Source organism: Fusarium keratoplasticum, chromosome 2 (assembly GCF_025433545.1).
Source record: "Fusarium keratoplasticum isolate Fu6.1 chromosome 2, whole genome shotgun sequence".
In the NCBI taxonomy this organism is placed as follows: domain Eukaryota; kingdom Fungi; phylum Ascomycota; class Sordariomycetes; order Hypocreales; family Nectriaceae; genus Fusarium; species Fusarium keratoplasticum.
In genome coordinates this window covers 2784039-2797109 of record NC_070530.1, presented here as the reverse complement: position 1 = coordinate 2797109, position 13071 = coordinate 2784039, and the positions used below count along the sequence as shown (strand labels likewise).

The following is a 13071-nucleotide window of genomic DNA, read 5'->3' as shown; positions in this document are numbered from 1 at the left end:
GTCGCCGTTGTCGTCGCCGTTGTCGCCGCCGTTGTTGTATCTTCCGAAGCTCAACTCCCTCGACTCCCATATCGAATTGTCCGTCTCCAGTCTTCGACCCTCAGTAAATAGAACTTTCTATTGCAACTGGGATATACTCCGTACTTCAATTCCTGGCTAGCCTTGAGGTGCAGCAAAAGCTACTGCACCTGATATAACAGCTGCCTCGGCGACCCACGTCCCACGGGCGAACTGGATGCCTTCTTTTGCCCACTAGGAAAGGGGTAACTCGTCGATTCGGAGACAAGTGGCCATGCAACACTGCCACCTATGACCTAAGCAGGGCACCGCAGAAAAAAAGCAGGGCAATACAGGTAGCTACTGTATCGACCAAGCTTCCCCTGACGCATGCCGAACGACTAGCCACAGATGAAGCGACGACGGCTACCTTTCAAGCCCCTGGAAAGGGTAGTACATCTCAACAGGGCCAGCACCGTCTGGTCTTGGTTGGCTCTGGATGCTCCGGCAGCATCTTGTTGGGGCGTGCGTTGTCCTTCCATCATGCTCCCGGAGCGAACTAACCCCAAGCTTCAACCACTAGGAGCGCAACTGTGAGCACTGCCTCTAGAGGTACCGAAATGTGCTTCAACCACAAAATCTGCCATGGGTCGGCCTTGGGCTGTGCTGCTGGCCTGCGATGTTTCGAAAGTCGTGATAAAATGGCCCGACTGTCGCTCGCCAAGGACCTCGAGTCCCTTCTCTCCAAGACTTTCCCGTCATCGACCGTATCTTCCTTGCTTCATCGCCGCCGAATCCAGCTTCTTGTTCCATCATGACCCATCGATCAGATACCCACCGTGGCACTTCCCGTCGAGAACGCCGCAGTCGGGGCAGGGAGCAGACGCAGCAGCATCATCGAGGACAACGCCAGCCGTCCGAGTCTCAAGTGCAGCAGCAGCAGCAACAATACACCCACAGCTATGCGTCGAGCTCTGGGTACACGGCTACTGCCGGCTATGCTGGTTATACCGCTCCCCAAGGGGGGCAATATGGGACGGCAGACTATGACGCTCAAGGCTATCCCCAAGCTCCATCCACGCCTCGAGCCTATCAGGGAAGGTATGTTGCTGTTGTGTGTTCGTAACATGATTGGCGTTTGCTGACCAGCTTCATAGTGTCCAAGACAGCCGGTCCTCCTCGGATCGTGACAACACCCGCGTGAGTTTCTATGGTGACCGGGACGACCTCGAGGATCCCGCCCGCCGGACCGAGTCGTTTGTCCAAGAAGGCCACAGACATCGAGTGGCATCGTCCGGATCTTCGCAGTCCGGTCGAGACATCCAGAGGGAGAGGGAGGATAGTGCTAGGGACGCGATTGCCGGCTTCTACGCCACATACGGCGACGCAAACACCCAGTCCAGCCATGGGCCTGCCCAGTACTATCCGAATCCAGACTATCCCGACTGTGGCGATGGTCCCAACCATGGTGGTAGCTCTTATGGAGGCCACTAGGCCTGAAGGCTAGTGTGGTTGGCGACTATGTCGTTTGCGATGATTGGTGTTCGAAGTGTACAACAAGATTAGAAAGGTTTCGGTGTCTTGGCTGTTTCGCGGTTGGATGGATTGTTTTCGAGTTTGTACTATAGTCATTCTCGGTATTTCTTTCCTCTCCTACGAGTTAGTTCGTCTTAGATAGCACTCACTAGGTTTAGGCACAACTGCCACTTGACAGATTGTATTATTAGAATAGATTCCAAGTTGGTTTGTTGGGATTAGTAAAGGACCGTTTTCATAGACTGAATAGACGAGCTGAAAGAGCCTGTCGAACTCTGGCTTGGTGATGGTGTGGAGTTGTCTTGAACTAACCATAAACGCCAAGTGATCTGCTTGTTGGCTGCATCCCAAGCCATGAATAAATTCGGAACTGGCAACGCATGTTGGCTGCGTTCTGCAGCTGAGACCTATGCAGTGGCCATCGAATGACAGTGCCATGGAGCATTCAGCTGCTGTAACCCTCCCAGCCATCCGTTTCCGATTGGGGAAGTGTTGGGTCCCAAGGGTTCAAGCCATCACGCTGTCGGCTATGCCTCAAATGCCAATCGGGACAAAGGGGATAGTTGCATCTGCCCATCATATCTTGCGAGATTAAGTGCAGGCGGCCGCCATGTCGTCCCCCATCTAGATCGTCCCGTGTAGCGGGCTCCCGCAGATACAGTACATTGATCGGTGCGCAAGAGATAGGATGCGGGGGCTCCAAGACCTGCAACCATCGGTGGGCGAAGTCACCGCCAAAGCACTCCCCAGGACATTTCCAGGGAAGAAACTACCACTGTGATCACTGATAGCTAGTAGCCCGCAGCTGTAGCCTGCAGTGCCCTGATCTGCGGCAAGCCGAGTTCTAGGGGGACAAGTGGCGACCGACGCCACCTGAACGGGACAGACGCCAAAACCAGGGTCATCTCCATTTCGAATGGACGAGCCCACGCACACGTCGCACTGGCTTGCCGGCGGGTATGTAGGCTCTCTGGTGGATGGGCGGATGACTGGGAGGGTGTTCAACCCAAGGGAGGAGGGAGTTAAGAGTGGCCGCGCTCCCGCCGGATCTTTTCTGATCTTGCTCTTTTGCCCCTTTCTGCTTTTCTTGCGAATTCTAGCCGTCTGCGATGCGTTGGCTCCCACTGGCACTTTGGTTCTACCATCGTGGAGTGGCGCTTTGGCGACACTTTGGTCTTCCCAGCCTCAACACACGACACGTCCTGTGCCTTCTCCTTCGATCCGTTTCGTTTTCGACCAATTCCGCCATGACGTGCAGCAAGGCGTTTCAGCAACGGAGCCAATGCCGTGTCGGTGAGCGAGGGACTGGGCACTAGGAGCCCGTCGGTGAAATCCCCCAATGAATGCCTTTTCATCTTTTCCAAGGGCTATGGTCCGCCTCATTGTCACGACGCCGGGGGTTCCTGGCATGTCATTGGCTGTCTTCATCAGAGGCAGCATAACTCGAGACCGCACTCCCCCGTTGATGACTGAACCACATCGTCCATACGGCGGAGGGCGAAAGATTCTTCTCCATCTTGTCGTTATAAAGCCATAGTGTGCCATCATCCTCCAGGCAGCTTGAGTCGGTGCCCCAAGTTGTCGACAATCCAAAATATTCCCCAGCCTGTCATGGTCTTGTTGTTGCTCCTCACTGTTACTCCCGGTCAGCTAGTTCTCTCGCTCTGCCTAGGCAGTCACACGCACCTCTTCCATCGTTAACCCCTTGGATCCTCGTTGTCAAAAAATCGCAGCGATCGAATCCATCCGAGCCAAACGCAAGTCGATCCTCTACATCCTCAAACGGAAACACCGCTCTCGATCTAGGAACCGCAGTCTCTCCAGCCGGCAACTGTCGTTCGTCGTATGTGAGCAACTCCAAGACTTTCGCCAGGCTTTGGGACCCCGACCCCTCTCCCTGATCAACTGCTCGAGACTTCGCCGAGATAGTCCGCGACAACGAGGCCTTCCCCGAGATCCGAAAGGAGGTGTTGTCCAGCCATCCCTATCCTTCATCGCCGCTAGAGTGTTGCCGCTGCTCCCGAAGGCCGGCCTGATCGTGTTGAGCGCCGTCCATCTCCAGACATCCTTTTCTCTTCATCAACCGGTGCTTCCTAGTAGGCTGAGAAGAAAGTGGGATTGGAGGACAGCTGGTGAACCAAGACCCCGGTTCCAAATATTGCGGTCAACACCTGCGCCATCATGAGTGACGAGCGTATCTACCCCGCGTGGGTTTATTGCACCCATGGCTTCTGGTATCAGGGGTATTGGTGCTGTCGGGATGAACAGTGCCAATATCGATACGAGCCGGTGGCCGCAGAGACCGCAGACCCCTCTCGAACGTATGATACTGCAGGCCACGACGGATATGGCTTGGCCGCGGGGTCTGGTGCTGATGGAGAGAACGGTTTGGTAGGTTGCCAACTCCACCACTGGTGATAGCCCAATCCTGTATAAGGCCATGCTGACACAGACCATTCTCAGGGTGACGGGACCTTCGGGTATGGAGGAGCCACTGCCTATGATGGATGGCGAGGCAACCATCAACCTGGCAGCCAGCAAGGCCAAGATGCGTACCAGTATGGTGCCCAACAGTACGACAACTACCAGCACGACGACTACCAGCAGGAGTATCACTGGTATAACAACCAGGACGACGGCCAGCAAAGCGGTTACCAGGAGGACGTTGGTCGGGGCGACTATCGTTACCCGCCGAACGCCCAGCAACCAGTCCCTCCGTCAGATGCAGCTACCACGGGGAGTGGGTCAAGGTAAGGAATCATCCCTCTCCAGAATGTTCGAGTTGCTAACCTTGGCCAAGTGCTTCCCAGACACACTCGGCCCCGGACGACGGCGCTAGCATGGTCGGGAATGCTGACGAAGATACCGAAGACAGGACCTGGTCGTATCTCCAGGAAGACAACAGGGACGATCAAGATGTCGACGAGGTCATGAACTTGTTTCCCGAGTGTCCTGTTGGCGACATTCACTACCCACGCAAGTTGTCGATCGGAAGCGAGTCAGAGTCCGGTGTCGATCAGTCCAACATCGAGGAGAAGCCAGACCTAGGACCTCGATGAAGGAGTAGAGAGATTGGATGCGTGAAGACTGCATAGGCTCCCTCGCTTGAGATGCCCATCGGTGTTGTCCGAAGCGTTCGAAAACGGTTCGCACTATGAAAGGAGTTGAGTGAAGGGCAGGTCCTTTTCGCTGTCGATGATGATGATGATGATAGAAAGGATTCACCTTGCATGGATGGCTGCATGGGATGGACATCAGATAGAGGGAGAGGAGGTAAGGGGCGGATGGAGTATGTGTTCTTCCGGAGACTTTCAGGAGGTGTATTGAACCATAAAAGGAGGACTTTCGAAAGGAAGGTGCATTCATTAGGAGTATGCGTTCTGGGAAGAGTTTCGGGAAGAGTTTCGGGAGGAAGGCGCTGTCTTCCCAGGAGGAAAATTTGTTTCCCTGGGGGGACAAGGACTTGATGTCAGGTCAAGGTTGACGTTTGATCAAGGTTCTGTTTGCGTTTGCTTGCCACATATGCACAGCCTTGATTCATGCCTAGATTGGACATCCATGGTAGTCAGGGGGGAGCCCGTCTGTTTTGCTTCTTCGAACATGTCGTTTGGTTAATATTCGTTTCGGTTATTTCGCCCTAGTTTGGTACTCGATATAACCCGTGTCAATCAATGGTTTCAAGCCTTCAGGTCTATCCCGCGACGCCACAATCAAGCGAGTCAAACCCTTCCGGTGGCCTTTGGCCTCCGTTCGCCTCAATTGGTGGTGGCTCATGGCGATGATCATGACTCGGTCGGTATCTTGAGGCCCAATTGGACTGTGATAGGCTGGGATGTTGCGTATGCAGGTCGCCACGAACCTCGGCTTTCCCTCCAAGAACAGAAGTCTTCTCCATGATGAATGTCAATCATACGGAGGTCATGGCCCATCATGACTGCACAGCCATTTTTATGTGACTTGGCGTCGGGTTGTGAGTGGATTGCGGAAGGCCATTCGTGTAAGTCGTGTCCAGTTCAGCTGCCAACTCCAGAGACCGAGGGCTAGCGACCGAGTACAGAAGAAGAAGGAGGAAAACGAGGCAAAAATGGCTTTAAACTCGGTCGCCGAAGCCAGGAGGATAAATCATTTGAAAAAAGAAATGAGGCCAGTCCAACTCACTTTGGGGTCCGACCGAACAGAAATTAGGCCGGGGTGATAGCCCCCAACCCGACCAGGATCTTGACTCTGAAGCGTTTGAAGGAGGTGATGGCCAAAGTGCATGAGGCTTGATGGTCTCATAATATATTGAGGCCTCATGTGTGATGTTCGTATTCCTCATAATTCGACCGAGCTGCCCGGAGAGCGAAGCGCGAGACTGTGGACAGCCGGACATGCCGGCTTATTATCGATAGATGATGGCTGAGCATGCATGAGGTCAGTCATTACGAACCCACAGCTCCGAGGCATCCAGCTGTCGCAAAACTAGCTCAATTAATGCTTCAACTGGGCTCGAATCTCTGGCTCATGTCCTCTGTGCTGAAGTTCACGGCGATCATGACCATCCCTCGTCAATCTTGGGGCTGTCGCGTGAATGGTTCCTGACCCATGTTCTTGGGTAGGCAGCCTGGTTGCCTTGCCATTCTGTTCCTGCGTGTAAGTGACAGCGGGACTGCAGCCACTAACACAGTCACAGCGAGCCCGGCCAGTGACTCAAACAAGGCGAACCACCGCAAACGCTTCCCCAGAAATGATCGTCCGCAATGGATCCCATGGACATTATATATCGTAGGTATATGGTGCAAACGAGAACCTCAGTTTTTTCGCCTCGTGCCACGCGACTGCTTTGTAATAGTTGAAGCCTGGGCCAACGAAACTTCTAGGCACACAACCTGCAGGACAAAGACCCATCCCCTCAAACCGCCACATCCCTCAAAATGAAGCCCCTCGAAATCTCTGGAACGACAGGAGAGGGTGGCGGGCAGTTAGTGAGGACAGCTATCGCTCTTTCAGCTCTCACCGGCCAGGCAGTAACCATTTCCGATATCAGGGGTGGACGTGAGCGCGGAGGTAAGTGTTGCGCCAACCGACGCGTCTGGATGCTTTGCTTACGATTCGCAGGACTCAGAAGCCAGCACGCCACGGCCATCCAGTTTCTGGCAGAGGCAACAGACGCAGACGTCGAGGGCTTGACCGTGGGGTCGAGAACAGTCACTTTTTGCCCCCGTCGTGGTCCAGCTGATCTCCTTCGGCGAAACATCAGCATCTCGGCCGAGTCTGGCTCAGCCAGTACGCTGCTCATCCTGCAAGCGATTTTGCCGTTTCTGGTCTTTGCAGGCAACGAATCTGACGAGCCGGTGGAGATCGAGATATCAGGGGGCACAAATGTGTCCTTTTCCCTCAGCTTTGAGTATCTGGATCAAGTGCTTCTGCCTACTCTGGAGGATCGCTTCTCCATCCGCGTCGAGAGGAGGTTGATCAGACGCGGCTGGAGCCTTGGCCCCCAGTCAAGAGGCAAGATATGGATCAAGCTTTTCCCTTTGAAGGTAGGACAGAGCCTGCGGTTCAAAGCCCCCGAACGCCCACAGTCCTATGAAGTCAAGTCTATCGACGTCAGCATGGTTGTGCCTATCAGCGTGCAGGAGAAGCTCCAGGCATCACTCACAAAGGACTTGGCAGACCTATATCCTGGGTCAAATGTCCATTTTAAGCTGGTTGAGGACTCGAGTCTCGATTCACGGTGGTACATCCTCCTGGTGGCTCACTCAGGGTCGGGGATCCGATGGGGACACGATTTCTTGGGATCTATACCCAAGAAGACCAAGAATAGGGAGAACTTTTCGGCACAGATCTCTAGCAAGGTATGCCGTGGTCTATATGGGGAGACATCTGCAGGAGGCCAGGCAGATGTCCATCTTCAGGACCAAGTTGTTGTGTTCCAAGCACTCTGCGATGGCTATTCTTCCATCCCACGCAACGACGAATCTTCGCCCGACATTCTCGTCGGCGAAATGGGCAGCCTAGACATCGGCAACGGACGAATGAGAAAAGAAAAGACGCATGAACCCTTTGGACATGGTTCACTGCACGCGCAGACGGCGAGATGGCTGGTCCGCGAACTGCTTCCGAGTGTCGAGTTTTACAACAAAGGCGATTTGGTGAAGGGCGCCGGCACCAAAGTCTAACTAGCCAAGCCCTGATCAGGGTTACTACTTAAACAATTGTGACCATGTGGGCGCAGAAATCCTTTCCGCTCGACCCATCCAATGACGATATCTGGCTGTGCGTCGTGGAGTGACTAGTGACGTGTTCGCGGGGTGAATTGGCGGGAATATTGTCCGCGATGCCCAAGAGGGGCCTCACATAGACGATGGCTGACTTTATTGCCCTTGTGTTACCATCTTGGGACGCTGGGTGTATAAATGACCATGTTCCCGCTGACCGAGGGTTCAGCTTGGGTCGAAATAGAAACAAACTCCCGGACTGATTGCTGCCTCGCCTCCCATCCTACTTATCGTTCTCGTTCCGACTGCTGCACTTTCGGCGATGCCCAAGCCTACGATGATGACGAAGGCACCTCTCCGAATCGATACTGCGCCCAACCGAAGCTTCCTTCATGCAATGTCCACGTCCTCTTTCCCCAGTCCTCGCCAGCAGCACCAGCAGCGATATATACAGGCATGAGGTGGTCGGCAAAGGGATGTGCCTGCTTGGCGTCTCCACGCTTACACACGGCGGCCATCTTGTCCTCTCTCACGGCAGGGTCCGACTCTACCGCGTCTCTAAGGGCGTTGTCGAAGCTCACGACATAGGGCAGGGGCTCCGTCTTGCCCTCGAACATGAAGTGCATGTCGCGTAGGTTGTGCACCGACATGCCAGCACCAATGATGACGATGCCTTGGTCTCTAAGCGACGCGACAGCACGGCCAAGGGCGTAGTGAGCGTGGGGGTCTTCGTTCTTGAAGAGCGAAACTTGCACCAGAGGAACATTCAAGGGGTTCGTCTCTGGGTTGAAAGCTATCTTGGCGTGAGTATATGTTATGCATTGGATGCTCTATACACGTACCGACGTGGAATCCAGACCAGACACCATGGTCAAGACCGCGCTTCACTCCATAAGACTGAATACCAGCTTCTGAAAGCATGACCATGATCTTGCTAGCGAGCTCAGGGTCACCTTTGCTGGGATACTCAGCCTTGTAAAAGTGGTCAGGGAACCCATAGAAGCTATCGACGTGTCAGCAGGGGCTCGAGCAGTCAGCAGACAACGCACTCGTAAATCAGGTCAGTGTCAACGGCGTTGTTGACGTGGATAGCGTCCTCTTTACCCATCCAGTGAGCTGAAAAGACAACAACAGCCTTTGGCTTGACTTGCTGTGTAATCTCCTTCCCGATCTTCTGGAGGACTGGGTACACGGGGTGCTCCGTGTTGTACTGGACATCGGGCTGAGGGCCGTCAGCAAAGTGCTCTATATGTGTGCAAAGACGACTTACACCTCCATGACTGAAAAAGTAAACTGGTGTCTTTGTAGTTGATCGCGTCGCCAACGAAGCACTAGCATTCTTCTGCTGCCCATACCAATCCAGCCCAACCCTCTGCAACGTCGACGAGAAAGCCTTGAGGGGCGCCGCGCCAAAGAGGGCAAGCATGGCGACAGCAATCGAGACGAGGCCGATCAGAGCTCTGAACTGGGTCATGTTGATTCACAATGGCTTCTCACCCTGAACTTGATATTGAACCCTTTAAAAGGAGAACGAGGCTCCCGGGGATCGGTATTTATAATGTCTATATCCGTATTTCCTGATGGCGGCGCCGGGAGATTCCTCGAGTGTGGATCTACCGCGCGCTTAAAACTGGGGAACCAGCGTTGGGTTTGTAAGGAACTATTAAAACGACCTTGTCCGGTATGCTGTCCTTTTTAATAGTTCATTTAAGCTTTTGTGCCTGTATCAAGTTGGCCTGGCTTAAGTCCAATCGGATTCTCCCGCGAGGATGAACCACTAGCAACACATCAGGCATTGCTGGTTCGTGTACTCCAGCCATTGGGTTTCAGAGGTTTATCGGTTAATGGCTGGAAGAAGTCAAGAGTTCCGTATCTCTAAACTCGAGATGGGACGGTACTCCAAGCAGAAGTAAAGCGCTGATATTTTCCTAAAGCTGATCTTGCCAACTCGATCCTGAAAGCATACTGGCTGTACTATTCTTGAATATTGCAAACACGCCGAATTATCAATAACCCTCTTCAGTATAAACCTACAGCAACACAGCAGCGCCTCCAAGAACAGCTGCAACGCCGGCAAACACGGCATTCTGCGTCATCATGGGCGCCGCATTACCCGAGCTCGTCGCTTCGGCTTCGGTGGCCTGGGGTTTTGATGCGGCCGTGGCAGAAGACGCATCGATGACAGAGGCCTCGTCAGCAGCAGAAGACGCTTCGGTTGCTGTCGTGTTCTCTTCGTCACCCAGCTTGTCGGCACCAGCGGTGACGATAATGGGCGCCATAGTCTCCTGGTAACTTTCAACAGTGGTGTCGGATACATCTTGAATAATGTTCCCGTTGCGCGACATGGAAACCTGGTGGGTGCAGCTGGCTTGGTCCTTGTCTGGGTCGAGCTCACAGTGGTACTCCTGATAGCTGGCGTATTGTCAGATACATTCATCCTTGAGAGACGAATAACTCACTTCATAGCGTCATCAATCTCGATGGTGATGGCCGCGGTAAGAGTGGACGGGCCGCTTGCGATAACACCGGTGGTAGAGTCCTTGCTCACGGCCAAGGTAGTGTCCTCGCCGTCAATGGAGACGACAGAGGCCTTGTAGCTCTTGGTCTCAATACCCTCGGGAATCCACCACTTGATCGTTTTAGTCTCAGCGGCCGCGACGACGACGACGGCAAAGAGGGCGAGGGAGCGAGCCATTTTTCGTATGAGGATGGATGAGAAGTTGAATGTCCAAAGGGAGCTCCCTCAATGGGTACTCTCCTAGTTAAATACCTACCCGAGAAGCATCTGTTTACTAGTACATGACACTCAGAATAATGAGATCCGCGGTAAAGAATTGACATACTCGCTCTATTGCTCGTTTTGAGAGGTTGAATTGGGACTTCAGTGTCTCATTTATTAAGGCAGTGAACGTCAGAGTGACCGAACGGCCAGTTTGGGCCGCTACATAACCAATAATAGTATCCATGAGGAAACCAATTTGGCTTTCATGGGGAAAGCATGAACCAAAGCGCGAAATCAAGCTTCTTCTGGAAGCCGACTCGTGGTGGGTCGTGATCATCCTTGGTTTGATCCATGGGGTTGATACCCACCAAAGAGAGGCTCTGCACTGGGGAATTAATTGCAGTAGCTTCAAGTAGACGTCAAAGTCTTTGACTGGCTGTTTCTTATGTTTACTATATCACCAGTTTACTCGTATAGGTATTCGTTCAATGGCTGTTGGTTGCAAAGAACAAAAAATATCGCAAAACTGGCGCCATTCTTGGCACCGTCCAAGTCTTGGCATCGCGCCTTGGACGGGAGACTGTTGGTCTTGGCAACTCACCACAATCGCCTCGCCCAGAGTCGCAGTCGCCATCGCTTCTCTCTTCCTTTTTCCCCCTACTACACTCTCGCCCGTCGACTCGCCTCTAACCCCGTCCGCCCAGCCCTTGGCGCTTCACTCGGCGGCCCTTTTGGCTTGGCTCTTCCAGCGACGGATCCGACACTTTAAATTCGGCCATGATCCTGTTTCCTCGTCGTAGCTGCTGTTCTCTTGTGCCGTAGCCCTTTCGCTCTTGGGCCTGCTCCAAGTCTTGCTTGCGCTGTCAACCCTGCCATCTATCCGCCCACATCCCTGCAAGAGTTTGCGCCCACGTCTCTTCGATGATCTTGACCCTCTCATGGACGCTGCTGGCTCTGCTAGCCCTCTGCACAGCCGCGCCCGCCAACCAGGAGCCCCCCGCCGTCACGACTGCGCCTATCTATCTCCCCTATTACAACAAGGAGTCGTGGTCCGTCGTGCGCGGGAGTATCATCTCAAGTGTGAGTGCCTCGGATCCAATCGCGTGATGTTAACTAACCCTTCAAGAATCCCGAAGCGCAGGAGACAACCTACACAATCTTTTGCCCCGATGCGACCGACTCGAACCCACCGGCTTGCGATCTTTCGCTCGAGTTTCCTTTTGTGCTAATAGAAGGACCCGACACGATCCAGTTTCATGGCACTCACACATCGACTCTGTAGGTCGCGACATCATGACGAGTAGGATCATAAGCACTGACATTACAAAGCACCGCCAATCTAGAATGCACACTCCACGGCAAGACGAGGGCGACATGTTCCGGATACTCCAGCTTCGCCGACGGCTACGATAACGGCGTCAATGAGGGTCCAACCGAGGTGACCTGGACATCGACATTCTCAGGCAGCCAGATGGAATGGGGCGTCTTGACCATGGCCGAATTGCCTCACGACCCCGACTCTTTCACCGCGACATGGGCGACACCGACGGGAGGAAGCGAGTTTGTGTCTGTACCAATGGCTACCGAGAGCGACAGTGACAGTGCCGGCGCAAGCAGACGCATCGACGTGTTTAGAGCCGTGTTTGCGGTTGTATGTGTTGCTGGGTGGCTATGGTAGCACAACAAGGTGACGAGCACACCAAACGAGCACCACGAGAAGGATTTGTTCCAGAAGGGCAGATCAAATACCGAGAACCTAGGGTGGCACGAAGCGTGATCTTTTGGGACGATTATACCCGGTTGTTTGAGGCGTGTTATTGGGTTGGCTGTTTTGTTTCGGCGTTTTGCATAGCGATTGCGTGGCATTGGGAATGGGGGCAAAGAGCGGGAAATGCGTTGAGAGCAGGGGAGCAGGATGAGTAAAAACATATGCCACAGAGCCGCATTTCATGACCCCTTGATTGTTTCATGAGTTTGGGATTTGGTCCACAGCATGAGGTGAGGTCTTGAGTCAATTACGGCAGTTGAGTGAGCCATGAGGTGCCATGTCTTTGTTTGAATGGCAGTTCAGCCAGCCTCTGGTTGAGCAACATTGATCATAGTACTACCGATTGTAAACTTCATTGAATTTGTTTGTTGGCCGGATCGACGGCCTTGTGGTGTTGGACAACGCAAGTTAGAGAGATGGGCATAGATGAGAACGACACCAACAACGGCAAAAAGAGATACAATGGCACAGACTTGCTTGCACACGCATACCCTAACGGACGTCTATGATCAGAAATTCCAAACAAAAAGAGAAAAAAGCAAAAAAAATAATTGCCAGGATTGGGATTCGAACCCAAGCATCTCTCGATACTGTGGAACTCCCTTGTTTAGAGGGAAGAAGCTCAACTTTCTTGAACACAGCGCCTTAGACCACTCGGCCATCCTGGCTTATTTGTTGGAGACTGCGACTCGTAATTGGTACTATGGAGTCGCCGAGACACCAGAACCACAAAGAATTGTGAGATGAAGCAAAAAAAGACATCTCACGATGGTCTCAATGTCAAGATTGGGATTCGAACCCAAGAATCTTTCGATACTGTGGAAACACCCTTGTTTAGAGGGCAAGAG

At 53.2% G+C, this 13071-nt stretch overlaps 6 protein-coding genes across 6 annotated transcripts; 4 read left to right on the top strand and 2 right to left on the bottom strand.

Moving 5' to 3' along the window:
• Window positions 1-408: 408 nt before the first annotated feature.
• NCS57_00278100 (uncharacterized protein) lies at window positions 409-1491 on the top strand (the record flags this gene model as incomplete). The annotated part of the gene is made up of 4 exons (XM_053052800.1): window positions 409-522; window positions 581-590; window positions 828-1098; window positions 1155-1491. 4 exons carry the CDS (start codon window positions 409-411, stop codon window positions 1489-1491), a joined length of 732 nt encoding a protein of 243 aa, XP_052918046.1.
• A 2223-nt stretch (window positions 1492-3714) lies between these two features.
• Window positions 3715-4592, top strand: NCS57_00278000 (uncharacterized protein; the record flags this gene model as incomplete). Its single annotated transcript, XM_053052799.1, has 3 exons — window positions 3715-3924; window positions 3997-4283; window positions 4334-4592. The coding sequence occupies 3 exons, from the start codon at window positions 3715-3717 to the stop codon at window positions 4590-4592; spliced, it is 756 nt and encodes a 251-aa protein (XP_052918045.1).
• Window positions 4593-6117: 1525 nt separating this feature from the next.
• NCS57_00277900 (RNA 3'-terminal-phosphate cyclase) lies at window positions 6118-7694 on the top strand (the record flags this gene model as incomplete). Its single annotated transcript, XM_053052798.1, has 3 exons — window positions 6118-6297; window positions 6393-6579; window positions 6631-7694. The coding sequence occupies 3 exons, from the start codon at window positions 6118-6120 to the stop codon at window positions 7692-7694; spliced, it is 1431 nt and encodes a 476-aa protein (XP_052918044.1).
• Window positions 7695-8065: 371 nt separating this feature from the next.
• On the bottom strand, window positions 8066-9207 carry NCS57_00277800 (LigB domain-containing protein; the record flags this gene model as incomplete). The annotated part of the gene is made up of 4 exons (XM_053052797.1): window positions 8066-8526; window positions 8576-8736; window positions 8783-8955; window positions 9004-9207. 4 exons carry the CDS (start codon window positions 9205-9207, stop codon window positions 8066-8068), a joined length of 999 nt encoding a protein of 332 aa, XP_052918043.1.
• A 556-nt stretch (window positions 9208-9763) lies between these two features.
• Window positions 9764-10428, bottom strand: NCS57_00277700 (uncharacterized protein; the record flags this gene model as incomplete). The annotated part of the gene is made up of 2 exons (XM_053052796.1): window positions 9764-10145; window positions 10193-10428. The coding sequence occupies 2 exons, from the start codon at window positions 10426-10428 to the stop codon at window positions 9764-9766; spliced, it is 618 nt and encodes a 205-aa protein (XP_052918042.1).
• Window positions 10429-11376: 948 nt separating this feature from the next.
• On the top strand, window positions 11377-12133 carry NCS57_00277600 (uncharacterized protein; the record flags this gene model as incomplete). The annotated part of the gene is made up of 3 exons (XM_053052795.1): window positions 11377-11535; window positions 11582-11733; window positions 11785-12133. The coding sequence occupies 3 exons, from the start codon at window positions 11377-11379 to the stop codon at window positions 12131-12133; spliced, it is 660 nt and encodes a 219-aa protein (XP_052918041.1).
• Window positions 12134-13071: the final 938 nt, after the last annotated feature.